Source organism: Phalacrocorax aristotelis, chromosome 3, assembly GCF_949628215.1.
Source record: "Phalacrocorax aristotelis chromosome 3, bGulAri2.1, whole genome shotgun sequence".
NCBI lineage: Eukaryota > Metazoa > Chordata > Aves > Suliformes > Phalacrocoracidae > Phalacrocorax > Phalacrocorax aristotelis.
In genome coordinates, this window is record NC_134278.1 from 91,602,326 (window position 1) to 91,628,053 (window position 25,728).

General features: G+C 43.6%; 1 protein-coding gene across 1 annotated transcript in view; it reads right to left on the reverse strand.

The window, feature by feature from the left end:
- Positions 1-25,728, reverse strand: part of LOC142055643 (uncharacterized) — a 40,176-nt gene that overhangs the window by 9,222 nt on the left and 5,226 nt on the right. The window contains exons 4-6 of the mRNA XM_075089760.1: positions 12,460-12,510; positions 11,316-11,465; positions 9,632-10,092 (exon numbers count right to left, since the gene is read on the reverse strand). Coding sequence (XP_074945861.1) covers positions 9,632-10,092; positions 11,316-11,465; positions 12,460-12,510 — 662 coding nt within the window. The remainder of the gene's footprint in view (positions 1-9,631; positions 10,093-11,315; positions 11,466-12,459; positions 12,511-25,728) is intronic.

Consider the following 25,728-nt stretch of genomic DNA (forward strand, 5'->3'; position numbering starts at 1 on the left):
TTAAGGGAGCTATACCCATAGCAGCTCAGCAAACTATTTTAATGCGTGCATCATATTCGCTTAATCATTTTATACGTGGGCAGGAGCAAGTTACAGCAGTGGAGAAGCACTTTGGCAAAGCTCAAGCAGGCGAGCGCTATCCGCAGGTACGAGTAAGGTTCCCAGGCAGTGAGCAATGGGAGAGAGGATGGAAACTGAGATGCCTGGGGAGGGGCTACGCCGCGGTTGAGAATGAAGGGCGCATAGAATGGGTGCCTGCAAAGTGTGTGAAAGCAGAACTGTGCAAGGATGTACAATGAATAATCCCTTTCTGAGTTGTCTCTTTGCAGGGTCTGCAGACATGGATCCTCATGCTAGCCGTACCATTGGGAAAAGAAATGAGCTCCTTGACAAGATCGCAAGCAATATTGCAACGAGAGCGACACTGGGAAAGGGCGGCAAAAGAGAGATATGAACTGGGACTGGATAGTAATAATTGGGGGGATCTTGTTGTGTGTAGTAACCATGGTTACTTGTGGGCTGCCATTGTTATGCTGTGTTATAAGACAAATCAAAGAGCGCCTGCAAGAGTTACATGAATATAGACCTGACCGCAATATGTATCCGCTTACGCAAGTAGCTTTGTAGAACTTTTAGCAGCATGGGGAGGGGGAGATGTAGGGGAATAGACAGGGATCGGCGACCGGAAGATCACGGGCTGTGACGGAAAGGTAGACTCCTCCCCATAGGAGTGGCAGGAACAGGAAGCTGAAGAGCTATATAAGCGTGTGACGCAGCTAAATAAACGGACATTTTGTATCCATCATATTGATGTCTGTGCATCACTGTCCCCAGGGTGGGTAGAGCCCTGTGTCCCGGAGATATGCGGCCCAAGATAAGTTCTCCCATAGAAGCGTACAGCAACAGTACATTTATAATCGTGTTGAAGTAAAAGAATAGTATGAAGTCGTTCTTCTTACAGTTATTCAGTAGGTCTACAGTAAGTAAAAACAGGCTGGAATAAGAAGGTCTGCTAACAGTGTGCTAACAGTGATTATAATTAGTGTTCTGTTAACCAATGAGTTGGGTTTTTCCGGACATAAATTGTGTTAGGAATGCAAAGCAAGGCTGACATCAGGAATGAATACTTCCCTGGTTTAAACAGCTTGCATCATTCCATCCAAACTCCGCTCAAATTCTTGCTTTGGAACCCAGAAAGAATGAGTCACATGTCGCTGAAGTTCATCATAGGTGCCTCTTTATTGAGAAACGAAACCTTTTCTGAGCCTGAAAGGTCGTAGCTTTATGTTGAATACGCATAGGAAGTTTGGAATAGAGATCAATGTTTGGAATAATGACCAAGTAAAAGAGCAGTGAAAAGGTAATCACTTTGTGGTTGTATTTATTGCTTGTATTTATTTTTCAGTGACTTCAGTTCCTCTGTCTGAGGTAATGTGAAGGTCTCCTCTCATTTGGATGCTACTGGAGTCCAATAAAATTACTCAGCCAGCGGAGTGCATGGAAACCACCTCTCTGTGCAGAGGAGTTGTGTGTTGTGCAGTTTATAGGGTGGGGCAGAAACATGATCTGCTGTGACTGTCCTCGCTTCAGAATTGCAAATGAATAGCAGCACTGCTTAACGCCTCATGTGGCTTTTTGGAATACCGCTGCCTTTACATGCAGGCTAGTGCGCATATACCGTCTTCCTTTCTGCATCAGTTCAGAGGTGCAGGGAACATACAAAAATCTGCTACTGTAAAGTGGCAAACATTATTACTCTGCATATGCTAGACTGACAGCACTGTCACCTACCTGGCCTTCTGGTGGAATGTACAACAGTGGGTCATCACCTCAAAAACACCGTTGGGAATTCCGTTAACTTGGGAGGTAGATCCTGATGCAAATTACTAATTTCATTCTTCCATGACAGACAGCAGAGCAGCTTAACAGAGCATAGGGAAACTTCTGGCCATTAATAATCAATGAAGGGAAACCGTGAAGGTACTGAATAAGTGCAGTCCCTCTCCTGTCCTGCCCAGTCCAAAGATAACATGAAGCCTTTGTACCTCAAATACTTCTAAGTTTTGTGTGCCCAGTTTGTCCATAGTTGGCATCTACCAGACACGGCTGCATCCAATGATGACAGCTTTTAATTCTCTGCATTTTACACACTTATGTGGATGCGCACGGGTAGTTTAGGCATGTTGAAAGTTAACTCCTTACGGCCTTGTCAATGAGAATTCTTGATTCTCTTTTAATAAGCACATCTTTATTCGTACCGAATCTGTGTTAAATTTCACCTTTTCAAACTAATGAAGCTTCATTTTTATTTTTAAGCCCTCTTGCAAGCAGCTTGACAGATTTTTCTAATCTAATAAACTGAACGCAAAGCCAGAGCAACCTCCTAACATCATTCTGTTACTACTTATGCAATCGAGGAGAGAGCTGCAACGTGCCACTTGGAGTATGGATCCAGTTGTTGCCCCGGCGCCACTCAGTGATGTGTTCTAGCTGAAGTGGGGAATAAAACAAGTGGATTTGGGGGTTACTTTTTTCCTTTGCTCTAGTCAGCCATGTATTTGTTGAAATTAGAAACCTATTTCTGTCGACAGATTCTCTGAGCTAGAAGGTAGTGATGTCTGGGGTTTTATAGCAGTGATAATTTTTAATTTTTTAATTTTTTTTTTTTCCTTAAAGGCTATTGTTTCTATCTGTACTGAGCAATAGAATACAACACGGATGCTGAATACATGAAAAGGAACATTAGAAGTTGTCACCTCATCTGATCATGAAGAAAATGTTTGTAGTACTTGCATTACAAAGAGGATAGCTTCTGATGCCTCTGCTGAGGGGAAGGAGGGACACAAGCCAATGTCCTAGGCAAGTCAAATTGTTTTGGTCTGATTTTGAAAAAGACAGCTAGTATTGTTGCTTGAAGCATTAGATTTGTCTAAATAGCTCTGGGCCTTACAACTGTCCTACGTTCTCCCTGACTCACTGAATCCTTGAGAACTGAGTGGCTTTTAGATTGCAAAATATTTGGGCAAATTATTAATTATAACCCATTTCTGACAGGAACTTAAAGTATGCTGAAAATTGGACTCGTGTTCTTTAGCAGTTCATATTTTCTTTAATTGCAGACAACAACAGGTAGCAGAAAGGGAGAAAAATAAAAGAGAAGCAGCGCAGCAACGAAAGAAAATGGGGGAAGAAGACCAAAGGCTAATGAAAGAAGAAGAAAACAAAACTGATGTAGAAGTGTCCGGACACAAGCCAGGCATCAGTGGCACAGTGCCAATGAAAAAGAGAATTTCAGCTCTACAACATACATATTGGTATTGATTGAAGTATTTCTAGGGCTGCAGCATTTCTAGGACTCCAACCGTTTGGTTTCAGTACATTCTTCAGGGCATCTTGGAAGGCAGGGTTCTCTCCGAATATCTTCAACGACTAGTAGGTGGTTATTAAAGGAGAAAAAAAGCCCACAGAAAATCATGCCTTGATGGAATGAAGTTTCCTGCAATAGTCCTATTCCAGCACCCTTCTTTGCAGCAAAAGTGATTGAGCAAGGATGTTGACTGAAAGACATCCTTAATGAATAGTTCAAGCCTAGAGAAAAGAATGGAAATACCTAAGAGTGTGGTAAATCTCCTGTATTGTCTATGCTTACCCGAAACATGTAATTAAACAGTTTTAAAGAACCCTTTGCTTCCTGCCTGATCGAGAATGTCTGCTTTTGCCTTTCCATAAAGGTATTTATAAATGTTTCACATTTTTCCATGGGAGATAATATTGACGCGTGCAGAAGAAAATTACTTGTTAAAGGTGACCCACGACTCTCAACGTACTCCTGGTAGAGTACGCTCTGGTAGAACACAAGTTACAGCTGAACACAAAAGTGGATTTCTTGTCACTTTGTCACTTGCAGCCCCTGTGCTACCTTGCCCCTTTACAACACTACAGTGGTTAACAGCAGGGGCATCGCTACACAGCAGTGGTGCGTGCTGCTCCTTTCTTATGAAGGCTAATGTTGTGAACGTAGGGGAGCAATTCAATTGCTTACTTGTATTGGTAAATTTGTATTTCTAGCAGAAATTCTTCTACTTCCTACATTACGGGGAAAAAAAAGTCTCACGCTGTATACTTGTTGCATAGGTAGTACAACTGAAAAAAAGGTGTCCTCCTGTGAATACATCTAAGTGTGAAAATTCTCAGTTCAGTTAACAGCACTTCTCAGGTTCCATTTTTGTACACTTACTGTATGTATTTACAGTGGGATTCCTCTCAGAAAAGCGTGCAAGGTAAATAGGCAGTAGAAGACAACAGTAGTTTAATGAAGAAGAAAAGTTAATGTCTGCTGGAGGGCAAGGTGTGTGGGAGGAGGAGGGTCCATGTGGTTATTAGGTGCAGCTCAGAACTTCAGTGAATACCTCCTGCATCTTCTGCTGTGCGGATGCTATTATCCCTGAATTCATGGGCTGTCTTGTGGCAGATGAGTGAGGACAGCAAATCCTGTGCCTGAGACGGGTTCCCTGTGTATCCAGGGTCCTGTGAAGTTGTAACAGAATGGGAAGGGGCGGGGGGACTAGATCACCTCTGCCTCGAAAAATAGAATTTTTAACTAAGTTGTAAGACACAAGTTCTGCTTAAAAGAGAAGTACTTGAGAAAGTAAAGACAGTAAGACTTACTCTGAATGGCCTTTGTCATGGAGAAAAGTTTTAAAAAATACTTAGTATGCTTGTCATGCTGCTTAAAACCTTGCACAGACCAACTGATTTGACAGCAATTTTTAGACATTAAAGAAGTCATTGAGAAATGTGAAATTTTAAAATACCTTTTAGAAAGCAACAATATGCACTTTTGTGTGTATCTTCTGCGCAAGTGTTCTGGCTGGAGTAGAATCGATGACTACAGTCTGTCCAGACTGAACAGCAGTATGGCAAGCAAATCTGCTCCTAGTACACACCTCTAAAGTATCTGATGGTGGATTGGAGATAAGAAGAAAGTCTGTGAATAAGCTTTAATAGCAATCCGCGTCTGTCCTTTTAACCACACCGATGAAGCAAGGAGGCACATGTCATAATTCTTTCCCTATTGCTGACACAGGGCAGGGAAACCTAATACCTGTTGCCTAGTTTAGGTTGGAAGCGACACCGCATCTTTCTAAAAAAATTAGTTTAGTGCTTACTATTGCTATTTTTGAGACAATGTAAAATAGGTGCAACTAGATGTTATTTATTAAAAATAACAAAACATTGGCTAGTTAAGAAGTTAGAAACAAAGCCCCTGACTGCGTCATGAGAATGCTCGTGTTTTTTGAGCCTTCAGCCGTTTTAAAAACGATTAGGTGCTGCCACCTCCTGCACATCAGCCCTCCTGCGTTGCTTTGCCCTCTCCTGCTGCGTACTCACACTGTTTTGCTGTTCTTCCCTCCATTTCCCTGCCTGTACTTGAGCACAACTGCTCTAGGAATTGCTCCCATCTACTCTACCAAGTCCTGACATAATGCCAGAAAGGGTACAGTGCTCTCGTAGCTAGTAGTCTGTATGTCAAAACAGCATGCATTAGTTTCATATGTTTTCCTGCGCTATAGTTGCTTGTGTCTGCAATGCCCCATGTTCATTTGTCTGAAGGGTTTTGGAGGAAAATGCTCCCCTGTTCTGCTCATGTAGGACATAAATAAAACAGTGGTTCAATTTTAGCGCATTTCTAGCGGTTGGGATTTAGGTGAGGTAGTTGATTTGGGGGGGGAAAGAAGGCAAAATGAGGAAGGGATCAGAAGTGAAGAAGAGCCTTGTGAGTGGGTGGACCTAAGTAAGCATGCAGGTGAATCTCTGGTGAGGCGGTGGGCAGTGCCTGTGCCTCGGTGTTTTCAGCAGCTGAGAGGCATGTTGGGTACCTCTTCAGCTGAATATTAAAGAAAGGCTTCTTTGAGCCTGGATTAGAAAGAGAAATAGAGAAATGCATAATGGGATTATCAATAGGTGTTGCTTCAACCAGGGAAGGAGCCGCCTTGGTTCCTATGCTACCCTGTAAGCATGAATTCAAGCAGCCACCTGCTACCTGACCCTTAACCTATGCCCTGCTTGTCCTCCCCACCTGCACACTTTGAGGCAAGACTTCAATTCTTGCCTCAGTATGGTATGAACAATTTCTCAACTCAGAAAAAGGAGGAGGTTTTATTGAACTCTTTGGAGGCTAATGGTCCTCCCCTAGCTGCTCCATACAGCAGCAGCAGGATCCAGGTGAATCATGGCTAAGAGTAAAGCCAAATATTAGATGGGGAAAAATCAAGGTGGTACATTTGTCACAACAGCTGGGATATCCTCTGTGGATCGGGGAGCAAAGGCCAGCCCCACAAAGTCTGGGACTGGAGCATTTATCGTGGTACTTCAGGCCTCTTCTTTCAAAGGGTACCTTGAGCTGTCTGCATACTTGCAGGATGGAGGAGGAAAGGCGGCAGCTTGGAAGCGAGCTGTATTTCAGGTAGAGATCAGAGCACGGACTTCTATCAGGAATGTGACGGGAACTCTCTTGCTGAGCATAGTTAAATAACTTATGAGAGTTGAGCGGACAGAAGATTTTTAAGGGCAAGAAGCAATTTTGACGTTATTCTGGTGTTAGCGCCTTGTGTCTTAAACATGGACCACGTCCAAAACATGGTTTGAAATGAGTTCAGCCTATTGACATTTTAAATGTAAGTGTAGGTTCATACTGCTTTGTTGCCTGCCTGCTGCAAAAGACACCCACGTAGTCACAGGTGAATCTCTCTCCTAGAACTGAAGATCTAAACTAGTCCTCTAAACTATGCTCCATTTCACCACCACTCAAAGCAAAGATCACTTAAACAATAGTGGCTGTTAAAGAGAAACCCAAAATTGTGATAAAGATGGTAAAATCCCATATAAAATATTGCGCTCTCAGCCTTGAACAGACATGCTTTGAAGTAGCAATAAGGCATGTTGTGTCATGTGTTCCAGTCCCATCCCCTCCACCCGCCAACCTATTAATTTTGGCCCTTGTGCCCAGGTACTTAAAAGAAAAGCTTTTGAAAGTGACTTTGCAGCAACTATGTATTGCAGTAGTGTCATAAGGCAAGTCAAGTGGCCTGCAGGAACCCAACAAGGTAGGTGAGCGTGGAAGAGGAAGTTGCTGGCAGAGGAAGCAAGGCGCTCTCGTGTTCTCATCTTTGTGAACTCTTGGAGCCTGTGTTACATCAACATGCCTGTTTGATTCCTCTTCCTCAGTGAAATGCTTAATGAACACTAGGGAATCTGTTGCAAACACAAGTAATTCAGAACCCAGGCATTACAAGGATGCAAAAGGTCTCTGAATTGCCTCTGTAAGCATTGGTGCACGTCACCCTCTTGAGTGTTGCAAATGCTCCCCACATGCTGGCCAACTATTCCTCCTTCCTTGTGGCTAATAACTCCATTCTTCCCCAAAGCGGCAGGGCAGTGCATGGCGTTGTCTGGCTTCACCAGGCTTCTTCTGCTCTGGGTTGCACAGAGAAATATTACACTTGCTTTGCTGGAGGGGAGAACAGGAAGCCAGTGAGGTTTAACCGGCCAGAGGTGTTGTTGAAAGGTTGGTTGGGTGGAGGCAGGCAAACACCGCTATGTCGCCTGTTGGTTAGCATTGCCCTCCTCTGAACTATGCATGGATTTCAAGTTTTGGACAGGAAGAATTTCTGGTTTGATGGTCACAGTGGCATCTCGGTGGGCACACTGAGACTGCATGGCTCTCAGGTTAATTAAACAAGGTATTCTGGACTTCTGTTAAATGCCGGGAAGACTGACACTCTCCTGGCAGCACAGAAATGAGCAGTTACAAGCTTCTGGAAGATTGCATTGAATTAAAGATTAGGCACTTGCATTTGTTAACTCAGCATGGGTGCAGTCATGCAGGTGGCATGTGTGTCCACAGACCACCTGGAGCCTTTTTCTCTGCCTGAGTGCTTATGCTTGGAGCTGTAATGAAGTTTTTCTCAGCAGAATTCTCTTCTTTGGGTCCTGATGGTTCCTTATGCCCTGATACAGTGCCTCCGCCAGCTCTGCCTGTGCCCAATAGCTCAGCTGAGACCGGCTATTTTATATGGCTTTGCTACAATAAAACACTCACACATTTACCATTTCTAACAGGCTTCATTGAACTTGTGATTATAAAGGTAATTTACAATGAAAGAATTAAATAAACAATAAGCTAAAGCACAATACATTTCAAAGGGCTCATATGACTACAACATTCCAACACATTAAAACTTTAAAACAACATTAACACTCAAATTGTACCTACACCTATACTTATCTTTCTAACACGTTTCAAGACTCTCAACAAAGTACCTTTTTGGTTACAGTCCCTGTAAACACACAAGACCGGTGAAACACTCAAGCAATTGTACAACTGAGAAGAACGCTACACAAGACAGGAACAAACAATGTGCTGGAAACTGCCTGGGGAATAGGGGGTTTACCTCTAAATTGAACTGACTCTTTGGACAACGAATGGATAACACTAGCATGCTCTCTGGAATACATGTGTGATATCCTTAGCGGGAACAAGCCTCCGTGTCACTCAACACTGTAATTTCACAAAAGTTTTAGGTTAGTGCTGCCTAAAGAAATAGCCCACCTTTCTCTGGCCGTTTGCTCCCGTGCATGTCTCACGCTACTCTTGAGCCAGTGCAAAGTGCTGGTATATTTGCCCAGTGAAGCAGCCAGGGAAACTCATTGAGCTTAACAAACAACAAATTAACATTCAGCAAACAAACATGAAAGAGAACTCACTGTATTCTCCTTGATCTCCCTGGTCATGTTCACTGTGCAGATATGTTGGCACCAGAAAGACACCAGCGCGGTGGGGTGGGGGGGTGGGGAACATGGTGACTGGGAGCAGGAGGACTATTTCTGTAGGCAGCAGTACTCTCAAAAAACGCCAGTTACAAACATCCTGTAGAAAGGCTTTACCTTTTCCATTCTGAAACAAGTAACATGTTTTCAAACCGATTTATAGGGCAAATCAAATAGTCAAGAGCAAAACGGTGGACTAGGACAGAACTGCAAAACAACGCTCTAGTACTGTAAATGAGATCTGTTCCTGCTCCATGAGTACTGAAAGGCCGCATGATAGTTGGTACAACAGGGGCTGCTACAGCCAGATCGCTGGCGAGTCTGCTGCTCCAGTATCTCTTCTTTATTCCTGTCTGAGAAACAGTATTGACGTACCCAAAGACTTCATCATCATCAGGTTCTGTAAAATCAAGTTCTTTCACAAAATGGTTTTCATTAACTCCGTGCTCCACCTTCCTGCATGGAGGTGTCACAGGAGACAAAAGGATGGTAGAGTTTGGCTCACCTGGAGTTAAGTCCACTACGATACCAGAATCACTGAGGCTTTTGAGAGAAATTGACCCAATTCCTTCAGTGAAGAAGGCGGGCTTAGAGGACAGGCATCTTGAGCTCTGAGCTCTGAACATGTTTTGAATAAACTGCTCCCCTTCTAGGCTATATGGCACCACATCAGTGTGGATGGTCTGCTCCACCATCATGTTTCTGACTTTCTCCTCCTCCTCCTGGGAAAAAGTTAGTTTTTCATCCAGAACATTTTCAAGCATCTCTTGATTCACAGTAGAATTGGAGGGAGCTGGCTCACTCAACTCAGAGGTTGTGGTGGTCAAACTCTCTTCAAATAAATCAGTCCCGTTAGCTGTGTCCTCATGAAGAAACAGCCCACTATCTGCCAGCTCCTCCAGAGCTTGGTCCTCTGTGGTGGGGCTGTCTGGCATCGTGGTACACAACGGCTTGCCCTCAGAGTCACATGTGTACTCCGGGCGCTGCTCATCTCTCACAGAGCTCTTCAGGGCCATCTCCATGCTTGACACCAAAGATTCCAGTTTCTTGTTTTCAATGCTTATTTCTAGGAAGTATTTCTGAAATTTTTTGTCCTTCTCAGCCAAGCTGTTCTTCATGCTCTCAATAACTTGCTTGAGTTCTTTAATTTCCCTCCTTGCTTCCAAGAGGCTCAGCTCCATCTCCACATGATTACACTCGTCTTCGATCCAGTCTTCCTTCATACGTTCCACCTGAGCTTTGAGCTTTTCGATTTCTCTTTCCCTGGAGCAAAATAAAAATATCGTAACACTTCTGGTGACTGCCTAGTTAAAGAGTCAACGTGAGGCTCCACCTCACTGGGGTGGCTATGCTGCAAAGATGCTCCAAGGAAGAAGCAAATTCCTCCATGCATCATTTGCTGCCACCTCTGAGAGAACTGGCAGAGATGTCAGCTGGCTGCCAAGACACACTGGCTGATTCCTAGCTGGAGTCATCAACCTTGCCACACAGCCAGCAGCCTTATGGGCTATGCTGTGATCCTGGACACTTTGAGGTGAAAGTGGTGGCCTCTGGGTTAGGTCCAACCAGTACAGCGCTTGACATCTCATCTACTGCCTCACCCTGGAGGAAATGACAAACAGCTGCCTGGATGTGTCCCCTGTGCCTGCCAGCAGCTCGTCACGTATAGCCAGAGCCAACAGTGGCCTCAGACAGCAGGATGGCTCAGGGCTGCAGGCACCTGGCTTGCTTTGCACCCGGCTTGCTTTGCACCCCCCCAGCCCAGCATGGATCCAGAGGCTTCTGCCTTCACTTGCAAGCAAGTGGGGAGAAAGGCCCCCTGCGTGAGATCCAGCCCTCACAGGTACAGATGTTGGGCCACCCAAAGCAGGACCAAGGGGTCCCTGGGACTCTACCTTGGGGCTCCATTCAAACAACCCGTTGTGCCAGCTTGGGTTGTGTGTGCTGGAAAGCCAGTTCTCAGAGCACAGCTTTAGTAAAAGAGAGAACATCTGTTGCTGTGTAATGTACATTGTTGCTTCTTCGCTTAGCATCCATACAAAGTGCTATTGCAAAAAAGTCCATATCTAAGCAACAAAACCACAAGCGGGCACACTAGTTTGTGTCAGAGCTTTTCTTTCATTAGGGGAAAAGGGGGACATTTGTCGTCATATTTTCTGAGTGAGGTGGAACTTTTTTTATGTATAAAAGGTCTCAGTGCTAAAGTAGGCTGGTGAAGAACTATCCTTTGAAAGTCTTCTATCGGGAAAGTTCAAAAAAAGGGAAAAAGAGACAGCCATATTTGTAACAAAAGTGCACGGTACATATTCACTGAGCACACAATGAAACCTTAAATACCTGAAAACAACCTAATCAGCCCGACCATATTTCAAATCTCTTAATGAAAACTTTACATGGTCAAGAAAAGAGTACAAATGATCAGGACTCCCATCCCTTAATGCTCCTGAATAAATCTTGTCCAGTCTTATTTCTGAAGTGAAATATACCTTTCTGTAACTTTGCACTCGGATTCCTTCAGCTTTTTTTTCAAATGCCGTATTGTAACTTCTTTCTGCTGCAGAGGAGTCAAATACCGCTCCGGATTTTCTGGCTTAGTGCTGCAATTGTGACCACAAGAAATAGATTTCCCTGATTGCCTGAAACGAAAAAAAACCATCACACCATCACATAACATCACTCCTACAGTTCTTCAGTCCTGGCAAAAAGGAACACATCCCATAGACTGATATGGCGCTTGACTCATTTTGGGCTCCTCAGTGTCCACACAAGTGACTCCCTCTGGCAAATCAAAGTACTTGAGAAAATGGCTGATTTGTGGCTATAGTACAAAATTTACTATTTATCATACTTGTTTTCAGTGCCATTACCTCAAATGAGACATTTAACTTTAAAACACCTAGCCATCTCCTCACCCAAAACGGTGCCCGAGAGCAGGCAGCTGGGCCATTGGCAAGGGCACCCAGCTGCAGACACAGCCAGGTAAGGAAGCGTACAGACTGAGTTCAGCTCCACATGTGAGTTAAGAAGCCGAGCACCCTGAAACCTACATTAATCCTGTCTAGCTTTAGGTGTGCATCTGACATGCTTGGCTGTTGAGTTGCCTGGGGTGGGAGGAAAGAGAGAGAAAGGGAGGGAGAGAAACAACAATTTCTTCTCTGCAATACGTGTCGCACGCTCCCGCAGGTATTAGTTTTCTTCCCTGTAGAGGAAACTGCACGCAGAGGTACCTAAGGCCGGGCAGGGTGAATTTTCACCCGAGCATACAATATTTTCTATACAACCCCACCCAACTCTCTCCAAAGGAGAAAGGACCTTTCTGTGAAAGAACCAGGAAAGCCACATGAGAACTGACAGCATAAAACCACGGAAAGGAGCCTGCCTTGGAGTGAAAACCAGCTACAAAGCGCTTTGACTAAAAGTAACCTTGAATTCTACAGTACTGAAACAGTAAAACTTTTACATGGGATAGAGCACACTGTTGATTGTCGAGCCACCAATATGAAGAGTCACACCCATGCTGAGGAGCAACACGACCCCTTTGGCAAGCCAGACAACCAGCTGATGCCCCATTTGCGTGCAGAGAAGGTAAGTCAGTGTGCTGAACACCAGGATGCTGAAATAAAGACTTGCCTCGTCACTTGGCTGCTGTCACTTCCTTTGTTTGAGCCTGAGTTGCTTCTGCTGGCTAAAGAAGCCCCATAATTCTGACGGGTGTTCGCAGGACTCGGCTGGTTTTTGCTCAGTGTTGACAAAGGGACCTTTTCACGGGAAGCAGGTGGGCTGGGTCTGGACTTGTTGGATAAGGATCCATTATTCTGACCATGAAGGCCACAACTGGAGGAGAACCAACATGGTTAAAGCATACTGGATTATCTTTATCACACAACTCATTATGTGTCTTATTTCACGCACAAAGTTGTCTACACACTAAAACAGGTAGATAACTGTGAGTGGCCGGGAAGAAAGTCCTGAAGTCATCAGCCACTGCACACTCTTTCACTGACTGTGGGGCTCTCAGTCTGAATTATGTGATCTAGGGAAACGGTGGCCATTTTCACGTTTCTCTGTGGCTAGCACGGTTCCCACTGACTCCACCAGATCATCCACATTCCCTGAACCTCTGACTCCATTAAGTAATGAGAGGACTGCAGCCTGGGCTAGTGCCAAAAGAACCACGCTTCAGCCTTCCCTGGCCAGACCTGCAGAGAGATGCCTGCTCGTGGAGGTTTGCTCTAAGACTGCTTTCATGCTCCTTGGCAAGCAGCCTGAGGGATCACAGTGTGTGATGAAAACAGATTTGTTTGAGCCACTGTTCCTTTCTCTCTTTGGCATAGAGGGTGCTTCTGCTGCCACTGTCAACTATTCATAGAATCATAGAAGAGAACCATAGAATCATTAAGGTTGGAAAAGACCCCTAGGATCATCAAGTCCAACTGTCAACCCAACATCACCAAGTCTCCTAAACCATGCCCTGAGGTGCCACATCTACACATCTTTTAAGTACCTCCAGGAATGGCGACTCTGCCTCCTCCCTGGGCAGCCTGTTCCAATGCCTGACCATTCATTTGCTTAGATATAGTTCAAACCCTACTGTGAGCAGGCTGAAATAGTATTAAAATAGACAAAGAAAACCACACATTTTTTTCTTCCTTCCTTCCTTCCTTCCAGTTTCCCTCATACGTATCTACCTTTCTTTTCCCACTCTTTATTAAATAACCTGACTGTCGACTGTGGGCTTGAAAGCAACTGGTATCTGTGCTGCTGGCAACTGCCAAAGGACTGAGGTGCTCTGAGCACAGCTTCCCAAGGTGGGTTCCTCGCTTGCTGACTTGGTTTGTCTTCCTGCACTGCTACACTGCTACCTACATCCTCTCATGGAATCTGTTCTTCTAAACTGTAATGAACGGGCTGGTTTCAGAAAAGAAAAAGGCAAATCCAGCCAACCAAAGAGGCTTGAACATAAAAATTTAAATACCACAGCACTATGAAGCAAGAACTCTCCTCAAGATTCCCTAACTTGGTTTCGTCCCTCCTCTGAAAATGGAACTGTTTATAAGGAAGGTGGCTGCTGCAAACCTTCATCACACTGCTGTGGTTTGGGTGATTTTATAATTATTTTACAATGAAGTGCTGGACTGTGGTTTGTGACAACACTGAGATTTTTCAGAGGAAGTTGAGTCAAACAGTTAAAAGAGAACATATCGCAAAGGAGACCTCTCCTTCCACTTCGTACAGTACAGCATCAACTCTTGGGTGAGGCAGAATTCACATAGACTGTGCGTAACGCAGCAATGCAATTGAAGGAGCATTATTACAGAGGACTTCTGTCTAATTAAGTGGGTCAGGATGCTCTAATTTAAAGTTACATTTAAATGCACAGAAATACATGCAATGATACAGAATCTTACTGCAAGTAAGGTGATTTTAGGGCTTCATATTATACTTAGTATTTTTCACACACACACACACACACCCCCCTGTCCAGTACCTTTACTGGTTAGATTTAATCTAGAGAGTGCTTAGGTAATGTTTATTTTTCTAACAGTCTCATGACACAGATAGGAAACTGCTCATTAAGCATCATTCTGCCGATCTCTGTGCACTGGGGCACACTCCGACCTCAGAGACATCTGTGTGACTTAAGCATAGAGGTATCCCACTGCCAGTCCCGGCCTACCTGCCAGCACTTCCACAAAGGGCAGGAAACCCGTCCTGTCAATCTGAACTCTTTGCACCTACTCCAACAAATGTAACCAGCAGGGATTTTGTGGGTGGAGCACAATGTGCGCTGCTCCACCCAAATGTCCTCACCCTCGCATTCACAAGCTCTCTGGATTTGCACTTCACAAATGATAGGGAGAAATCTTACAGAAATCTTTCTTGAAAGATTTGTTTAGATAGATAACTGATTTATATTTTTTTTTTTTATTTGCATATAGTTTTAGTTACAGAAAGGTTGGGCAAGGGTGTTGAATACAAAAGCATCAAAGGCAATATTGTCTACTTCTTCCTACAAAAAATAAGGTCATGACCTGGAAAGGGACATGCCAAGCTGACAGTTTATTACAAAGAGAAAACAGTGATAAGACCAAAAGGTTAAGGTTAACTTCTTAGAGGTACTGCTGTTAAGCAACATATACCCAGTTGTCTCCTCCTCCACTCCAGCTGAAGTCTTTTCTGTCTTACCTGAGGGTATCTCCCATACTTGTTATGAACAAACAACAAAAAAAATACCTGTCGGCTGATCTGGCCTACTGACATGTTTTGGTCTCAAAAAATATAGCTTTTTTTTCCCCTTTCTCATATTACAGTTCTCATCAGTGTAAGTGCTGCCCAAGAGCATAGTGTTAGCCAAATTGTTTCAAAACTCACACTAGTGGTATTTTATGTATTAGCTGCAAGGCCTTACATAGTAGTCTCTCTCTGCACTAGCAACTCTCTCACTCTTCAGGAAAAATTGCTTTGCTTACTTGTGAGAAAAAGACCTTTTGCTTCCAGCAGCCGACACACGGGCTTCAGGCACTGAGGTACAGCCTGTGTTGCTTGAAGAGCTAAAATTGGTTTTAATCCCTGGAAAAGAAAAGGGATGAGTAAAAACACAGTGGAAATCATAAGTCAAAGGCTGTTTTAAAAATCACAATGAACAACAGGCATCATCCCTTTGCCCATCCTGTGTGAATTTTAGCAGTTGCGTGAATTTTCCAACATCCCTGATGTCAAGCACGTGATTTGTTCTGGATTTGCAACATTTCTTCAGAAGTGGCACTTAAACAAGAGCAGAGAAAAACCATTTGGACACAAACCCCTCACACTAAAGAAGCCCTTTTAGGACACGGCTAGGAACATTTGTTGTGACAACCTGTTTGCTTTCTTACAGCCGTCAATACAAGAATCAGGCTGCTCACACGGCTCCTGCAGCAGCACACAACTGTAACTGCAGATTTCGCTTGCTTTAAACCATATGAAAAGACTACGCGCTGGGGGAAAAGCCGCTTCCATTTTGGTTTCTGAGACGATGTACACATACATGCATATGTACATATAAATGTGTATAGGCTAATAGGGTATATGTGTCTGCATATGTACACACATATGCAGGTTCTCGTGGCACACAGAAGGACAGTAAAGCAGCTCTAATAGCCTTAAATCAATCCAATAATCATGCGCGGCTCTCAAGTGCTTCTGGGGTGTTAAGCCATCTACCTGATTTCTGACTTTCTATGGATCACAGCTTTTATTTCCCAAGCCCTGGCATGTACAGGGAAAACTGCTTTCATTTTGCTACAATCAGTAGTAGGTAGAGCTACTAAGAAAGTCTTATCACCTGGAAAAATACCCACCCTAAAGTTAGGATTTTTTTCAGTCTGTCACTCAAATGGCAGATGTCCAAAGCCATATCTGGGCCTTACACTGCAAAGCCACAATATTGTACGATGACTTTATTCTGAGGGAATGGAAATAACTTTCCAACATCCTTTAAACAGCTGGTCAGGGGGAGCATCTCTCACCTGAGAATTTCTGGGCGCCGTCTCACGCACAGACACCCCCAGCCAGCAGCTGCAGACTTTCCATGAACCCCATTTTTGCTATATTTTCCATGATGCATCTGCAGATACCATCATCCCCCACTGGGGTGGATAAACCTTCAGCTGCACAGTCTTTCTTAAATCCTTTGCAGAACTGATGGTGATGTGCACGGCTTGTACCCCAGTTGACTAGGTTTGTCGCTGTGACAATGTGATTGCGAAAGCTCACACATCTAAGTCCCAGAACAACCCACCTAAGCAGCATTAACCATGAAAGAGGCTGCCATTTCTCAAAAACCATTTCTTTTGTCTGAACTGGCTATAACACTTGTTTTGCCCTGATCTGAGACTCCCCTGACTAAGAGGATTGTCTTACCCAACATTTCCCACAAAGGATACCACATATTGAGTCATCAGCTTAAGCGGTATCTCAGTTGAAATTCATTCATACCTATATTTCCATGCTGCAGCCACTCAGTGTCACAGTGCTGGCAGGCAAGACAACTTGGCACTATGCTCTGACGGAAACGCTCATGCCACGCGTAGTGGCATCCAACACTGAGAGGCCCGTCACTCTGGCCCCAGCCCACCTTGCAGCAGGCTACAAGCAGCAGCACACCCACTCCCTAGGAGCAGAGCTGTGCACCGCTCTGTGCAACGGGAAGAACAACACAGTGACGGCCAACAAAGTACTGCAACGTTTTCCAGGATTGCTTCTTGCCTGCAAGACACTGGAGTGAAATAGTGCAGTATCAAGTGCTGTCCCTGCACTTTATTGCTCAGTGGGCAACGGCACTGAGCTAAGAGAGTGCTGCAAACAGCATCATGCTTTCTGCACTGCCTTTTAGCCTCCTTGCTGCCCTGACAGCACCACTACAGTCACCTAGCTCTAGCTGACATGGAGGGGAGAGGGGAGCCTGCAACCCCACGACTGCATGCTGTGCTGCCCATGATGAGGAGTACAGGCAGTGCCAGCTGGCACAACCCAGGCAGAGGCAGAAAAGGCAGTGACGGTACGTCAGACGTGTGTGCACATCTGCCCCATGGGTTGGAGGACCACTGCTTAGGGAGCTAACACCGTCCTACCACAGCACTGCAATTGGCTGGGCAAGGTAGAACAGCTTAGGTATACTTGGTCTGCCAGGACAGTATGCAACCGCATCACATACGTACGTATGTATATGGAGCCAGTATATACATTTCTTACACAGGTCCACACAATAACCATACATGCATGCCTGGAGTATAGCATCCCAGTCTGCTATTTATAGCCATTAGAGATGGTTGGATACCTTGTGGCATGGTCTTCTGGCCTCAAAAGTCAAATTTTGCTTGCACTTGAGCATGTAATATTTTTCCTTCTATAAGAATAAAGCTCAAACTTTCCTGCGTGCATTTGATTGTCCATGTGCTATCTAAATGGTAAGGTTACAACATAGAAAAAAGGAAGAAGTGTCAGTAATACCTGTGACAGGAACACTGACAGCTGAGCAGAACTGGATTCCTAAAACTCAGGATGCATCTGAGTTTAGTAAATCTTTTAAGCTAATTTAGTCTTTTTGTGTAAGTCTTTCTTATTTGCAACTTCACCACTCTTTCATAGCTGCCAAAGTATAGAAACCACAGAACTACCTATCTTCTGACTCCATAAACATGACCTCTTAATATATATCTATGTGTGTGTATATATAGATATAAAAATCATTCTTGATGCTAGGTTTGCATATAGTCACCCAGTGAATCAGAGCTGTAAATGAAACAGCGCTGACAGAGACAGCTTGTCCTCAGAATGTAAAACACTTCAATTTGCTGAGCTTCCGTGCCTTCAAAAGCATCCTGTTACACAGCAAAGAGACAAAAACACAAAATAATATAAGTTCACCACTCCAGTGCAGCTGCTAGAGGAATAAGTAGCATGCTGTCCCTGTAGATAGCTTTATTTAGAGACCCCAAGGGAAGAGAGGGGGCCTGACTGCATAAGAACTTGCAGCAAAGCCATTAGAAACAGCTGGAAAAGTAGAGATAATTCAGTTGTAATGCCCTTTATTGAAAGAATCTGTATTTTTAAAAGACTAAGTTTAATTTATCTTAAAACTTTTAACTCACAGCTACATCTCCAGTTTCAATCTTTAACAGCGTAAGCAGTAATATTTCCAGGAAACATTAATGCTACTTCTTTTCTATTTAATACGGGGTTGTTCCTGCAAGATTGTTTTTGTACACCACAAGCAATCTAGGAAAGAAAACCAGACTGCTCACATGCACGAACAAATGTAAGAAAAAGAAGCTGCTCAGAAGTGATGAAGTCTTGCTTCAGCATTTCCGGCTTTTCTTCAGATAACACCCTTTAAAAAATGACCCATGTTGAGGGCAAAGGCTGCCAGCAGGGAATGTACTCAATTCACAGTGTCAAGCTCAGCTGACAGCGTGTTTTTGTTCCAGTCCCTGGCCTTTGACTTACTATGCGATTTACTATTACTATACATGAGACTCTTGCCTTGCACTTTGCTATAAATTTCACATCCAACAGTAACTGCGTAAATGCAGATATAATCCTGGGAGCAAGGATCAGGACTCTCCTCCACGTAGACTGCTCTATTCTTTGTGTGACAGAGAAGCTGCTCCCATGTGCTCTGCCTCTGCCCACGTCTGACGGATACCCTCTACTACCACGAGGTCTAAAGCCATTGGAGGAAGCTGATGATGCTCTGTAGGTTGCAGTGGTTGAGAACTCTTGTGAGAGGTGTGGATTTGAACTCCTTTGGTCTAAGGAGGGCACTGAACTCAGATCTTTTCCCCGAGCTCTACTTGCTCAGCTGCCACACAAAACAGGGTGGGTGGTAGCACCAGTGCTGGCCATAGTTCAAAGCAATGAAACGTGCTGGTTGCTGGCACTCACAGAGGTGGTCTGGCTCTGGTACAGAGGTTCAGAGTGAATGTGAGGCACGTGCATGGGTGCAAGCAGGGTACAAGTAGGTGGCCAAATCTGGGAGACGGGCACGCCTCTCTGGCCTCTCCTGTGGACTGGGAGAGGTGCGTTCCTGCCTGGCATGCTCTCTGCTGTGAATCTTGGATTGTAGTACCTAACCACCCCCTCTTATTTTATATGCAGTTTAGTCATCAAGCTCAGACTTGCAAGTTGTGCTCCCAGAATGACAGTGAGAACCTGAGCACAGCAATGCCTGGCATCAGCATCCCCTCCCCTATCCCACTGCGCTGGCCAAAGAAGCTATCGCTTGTCACTCTTGGGTGGACATCTACCTGACTGCTTGCCTGTGCTCTCTCATCAGACAGATCTGTTAATCATGTTGCAGCTGATTGCACAGCGCAGTAACAGCTGATAAATTGGCAGCTGGCAAACATGCAGTCAGAGAAGACGTGGAGCAAAACTTTCAGTGTGGGTGACCATCAACTGTTCAAACCTGCTGGGTGAGGAGACTTCCAGCTCAATACCAGGCAGAAGACTTTGGGGAAGAACTTCAACGCAGATCCTGCTTCCCTGCATTTAGATCTAAACTTGATTTTACTTGATCCCCTCAATTCATACTGCTGGTTGTGTGATCTAAACTAATTATGTATCTTGATTTTTGCTCATCTAGTTCACCTACTTTTCTTACTTTGGAAGAAAGTTTGTTATCAAATAATCAAAATTTATCTCATTAAGCAGTTTTCCAATCTCATCTAAATACTATAGCTTTGGTAGTAATCTGAACTGCATTCATGCAAAGTATAAGCACTGCAGATCTCAAAATAAATATGGAATGTGGCTTGTGCGTGCTGTGAAACCACAGTCAGTCAAGATCATCTCTAGAAACAGTCACTACAAACTAATTACTGAGATTGGCTGAGAGCCATCATGTAGACTCTGCATATCACTGTATCCTGAGCCAGCATTTTTCTTCATTGTTTTTAATTCATGGATTTGCAGAGCAGCCACGAGCAGATGTTGAAACAGACAAAGAGCATTACAAGGTGGGGTTTTTTTCCTGCTTTATATACCTTACAGAGATTCTTCGTACGGAAATTAGCCTGACCTAATTATTTTTTGTGATTCTATATGCAGTTTGAGCTCTTCTAACACCACTTTAGAACAGCTCCCAGCAATTTTCCCTTCTCATCCTGAAATGACCTTTGTTGGGGGAACACATGTTCACGGAGAAGAGAACAGTCTGGACAACTTATCGTTCTGTTCAAACCAAAAGGCTCTTTCGATCAGAGATGGAAGGATGCTACTTTGCTACTCCAACCTCATTAGAAACATTGAGACTGGAGGTTCAAGAAATACCAATAGATGTATAACATGATACTCAACTTGTATATGACAGTTTTGGAAAAACCTCCGTGATGTGTAAATCCACCTACAGACAAGTCTTTAATAAGGAAGCATGTGGTGTCACCTCAGGAGTTTTCTCATATGCCTGGCAGTACTACCTGGTCTGCTTGAATAGAAATGAATAGGCTGGTCAGAAGTACTTTTAGAAGCTGGAAAACATCATCTTTGGCAGGGATGACTTAACAGGACACAGAAAGGGAGTGAACTCCGTCATAGACTAGGTCAACATCCCAGCCGTCCCGTTATGTTGGTGGCAGAAGTTTAACAAAGGGCTTTCAGAGGCCTCTTCAACACATCTCCTAAATCTGGTTCCAATGCACAAGGAGGAGAGAGGCTGGCTGGTGCACAGCAACAAACCCCGCAGGCATGCATTCACAGCAGCAAATGCTGCAGGTATGTGTCCACAGCATATATGCAAACGCATTAAATCACATGCTAAACCTGATTCAGCTGAAAGCTTTTGCACAATCACCCTTAATATAAGGCACATGGTTTTCATTCTAATGTGCATAAAACATTTTAAATCAGTTTTACATGTTTTCAACAGGGAAGAGAAAACCACCAGAATGAGAAACATATCTGAGAGGTAACTAACTAAGCAGCCCTGCAATCCCAGGATCAAAAGCAAAATTTGTCATAAAGCTAGTCAAATATTTACTGTAACGCATACCTTGAAATTATTACAAAAAACTATTTAATAGAGATCAAGTGCCATCTACTGAAACGAACAGTAAAACCCTACCCAGTATATTGATAGGTTGCCTAAACTATATTTCTATAGTTATAAAGAAAGACAAGGTGGGTCTCAAAGCAATGAATGTCAAGTTACGACTGCTGTCATTTGCTTGTTTTTCCCCCCAGTAGCACTCTTAGCATTAAGGAACACTAAGGACAGACATGAAGCCTGTGCTTTTTCAGCCTATTAATCCTTGAGGGTTTGCGGTCACACCGTATTCTGCCAACTTGAGCAAAGACTCACAGCGTGCCAGGTGCCCAGACTTCGAAAGCCAACAACTTCCTATTACTTAGAGAATTTCAGAAGGGAGGAACAGACAACCTGTAATGAAATGCCTCAACATGGAAGCAAGACAAGGCTTGTAATCCAAATAAAATACAAAACAAACTCTGCAGAATTTTCATTTCCTTTAAACACAACTTACATAATACCGTATCTTAGGTGTACTGTTATAAGGTACATCTACTGTTTTGTTACAACACATTAAAAGTAATATATTTCAAGCTCCTTGGGGAAGCGATGTCCACCTTGCAGCGGCTGGAGCAGGATTTATGAAAGGATGCCAGGGCCCCAGCTCCACGGGGGGAATTTTGGAAGTAGCACTCTTCCTATCTGCCACCTCACTTGAGAAGTCCCGCTCTCAATCAGCAGAGTGTCTCAGCTATGTGAAACTCTTGTTTCTGGGCATGCCTAGAAGCAGGTCAGCTTTAAAAGAGCTCGGTGCCTGGCTCCTCTCCAAAGACCAGGGTGGGTGTTTCACACTACACAAAAGACATCAGGGTCCACACAAAAGCAGCCCAAGGAAAGCTCTCTTCTGCTCTCTGCTTTACTGGAGAAAGGATCCACCTGGGATTTGCAGGGCCAGATTTAGCTTTGAACTGGGAGGAGGCTGCACATCATCTCCCCATCACACCACCTGGGACACGCACTGCGTCCAGCTGTAAGAACCAGGGGAGGAGATGGGGTTCCTGTCCTCTCAGCTTATCAGGGCCTTCTCCAGCTCCTCCACAGATTCACCCAGTTTAGGGTGCCTGCACGTCTTTGTCACCCGTTGCTACATACATAGTGGAATCCAAACAGGCCTGAATTTCCCACAGCTCCCCTGCCTCCATCAGGAGACCCTGCCTAACCCCTGCACCCAACACACCTGAGAAAAGTAAGTTCTACAATCTAGAGTTTTGGGCAAAGTTGGGCAACCTCTGTCCAGTTGCTCTATCAGATGCTGGGTTTTATTTTCTTTTCATAATTGTGGTTTATTTATTGGAACAGGGACTGGGCATGCATTTCCCCCTTCTTCCAGGCTCTTCCTAATCTCGGAATCATAACGACAGGTGAGGACCAAAAGAGATTGAAGGCATCTAAAACACAGCTTCCCCAGGATTTATATAGCTAGGTACGTAAAAGCAAGCAAATGTTCAAAATGCCACCGCTATCTGCAAGGTCCTGCTTAGTTGTTTATGGCTGAGTTTCCACTGTTGAGCCCATTAACCACCAACTTCCCCAATGTCCATATACCACAGTGAAACCAAATCAGTCAGATTTGCATGGCTAAGATAAAGACATTCCCTTAGCTTTCTATGCCTGCATACAAATACAGATATATAAACAGAAGGAATATAGAGACATATCCACTCAACACTGATCAAAAAGGATTAAAAGATGTCACTCTAAAGCACAAAAAAAAAAAATTTCTGAGTGATTTGGTCACCAAAACACAAAGTTCAGAGAGCACTGAAACTATTTCTGATTTTAATTCAAACATGGCCAGATAGTGGAAAAACAGAATTTTCTACTTTCTGTCTGAAATGATGCTTTAATTTTGAGAACTGTCAAATTCCTTTCTTCTTTTAAAAAAGGGGTACAAATATTTTGATATTTTTATTGCTTTAATTTAACTAATTCCTAATTAAAACTAAATCCTTTCCGTTTTTTAATTTTTAAAAAAATTTACATTTAAAAATTAAAATTAAATAAATTAATTTAATTAAATAAATTTAAAATATAAAATTTAAAATTTAAAAATAAATTTTAAAATTATTGAATTAAATTAAGTACATTAATTAAAGCCTTAAAATATCTCTAAGCATTCTAAATATTTTAGATTGAAGATTGTCTTTGTTCAGCCTGAGAGAAAGGCTTTCTTTAATGTTTTGATTTGGTCAACAACAATGATGACAGGATTACAGGGCACTGTTTATGAAGGAAGATTAAGGGAATACAATTTGTGTATTCTAATCAGTCTGGCAACACTCTATCATGGGGAGGAGGAATACAGCTGGAAAACTGTAAAGAAAACCATTGAACAGCAACACAGGATTCTGGCTATGATGCATGTTATGTCATGAAAAATTACTTTAAATAAAAACGGATGTTTGGTGGAAGTGCTCATAGTAGAATGTAGCTGGAGGATGTTCAGAATATTTTAACCAGGGCATCAGAAAACTATTTTCAACATTGGCATAAATAATACGGATTGTAAATTACAAGCAGAGCACCAAGAAAAAAAAAAATCTCCTAAGAGAAGATTTATAATGGCCTTTCCATAGGCACAGTATTTCCTTCCGTACAGGTGAAGCGGGCTGAAAACCACGGAAAACAGCCAGAAAGAGCAGAACATTTGCTGCAGTAGATACACAAATTGCAAAGCCTGCTCCAGCTTGACCTCACACATATTTTAAAAAAAATACTTAAGAGCGTGCAGTGTGTATAGCATCGGTTTCTCTTATTTGACTCATATTCCATAACGAATGAGCAGAAGAGAGAAAAAAAGCTTCTTAAATATAAAAAAACTTTTTTTTTTTTTTACTAAAGATCACAGCTCTTGCCATCTTCCATACCTGCCTCAACTCTGACCTCTAAACCTCAGTGCCCTTCTTACGCCAGGAGCTCAGCCATCTTTTCCAGATGGAGGAGGAGCATGTCCCCACAGTCCCCAGGAGACCTGCATCTCTATCAAAAGGCATTTGGCACTAAAAGGTGAATTGGCTGGCACAGGTCTCACCTTGTCCAACAGCCCAGCGGCTGAGGCGCTCCCTGCAAAAGTCCCATATCTGCATCCCCTACTTACTCAGATTTGCAGTTGGAGCCGTGGCTTTCTCACGGACCACGTGCGAGGCTGAGCTTGAGGTTGCAGGCGTCCTGAGGCGAGAATCTCCCTTTAACAGTTGGCGTCCCACTTTCAGGAGATCTGGAGTGGTATCAGGACAATTAATGGGCCAGAGAGAGAGAGAGAGAGAGAGAGAGGAGAGTTATGGTGTGCCTGCTGGGTACTTGGCTTCAAACCCCCAGTACAAGAGTAACTAGATTATACAAAGTGGAAGAGCTTCCCTGGGAGCAGACTCCCTGCATCCCCTCAGCCTGCTCAGCGGCCTGCTACTAGGGCACTCGTCTCCTTTGTGCTCAAGTCCAGCCTCCAAAAGAGGCAAACAGACCTAAGCAGAAGTTTCTTTTCCCTTTACTGAACTAAGTAACAGGCATCTCCTTTTAATGTTCTTTTCCTTTGTGAGGAAGGACATAAGCACCTAAGTGCGCAAGATTTGTGCCCGAGACCCTGAATTGTAGGTGGCCTGTGCCACCAGCCCAGAGCTGAGCAGATCATTGCTTAGGACAGATGGGATTCAGGCTTTCGCCTTTTACTTGCCCATTCCTCCTTTGTAACTTGCTGACTTCTTTTCGGGATCCTCTATTATCTCTGTGATGTCTGGGTGCCTGCTGCAGCCCGAGAGTCTTCTGAACAAAAGGAGATATATGTCTTGAGGGGCCTCAGCCCAACCAAGCAACATCAACAATAATTTTTTAGAAAGGGTGGATCATACAATCTGTGACATTTTTCTAGAACACTTTAATTTAACAGGAACTTGCAGATTTGGGTTCAAAAATACAAAAACACTTGAAAGCCAAAACAGTCTTTGCAGGTGCTACTTTGTTTATTCTTCTTTGAAAGAAATACGTGGCCCTTTGAATATGTTATCCACACCAATTCAACTCAATTTGTTGAAATTCAAACTCTAAATCTAAAACATATAAAAATCCTAAATAAAAAACCATAGCGCTATGCTCATAATTTTTCAAAGATGCTTTTTCAGCATCTTTTGCTCAAAATATTTGTCTTCCAATTGTATTCCGTTCTTATCTCTTGGAAGTTATACAGCGCTTTTTTCACTTCAGTGCAATTCAGTTAGCTTATACCCTAAAAATTCTTCACTCCTGCTAACAAAATTCACGGTGCAACGGGAGATACAGGCTGTCCATGTGCAATGCTAGGTGCCTTGGGCAGCGGTCCTCAGAAACAGGACAAACGGACA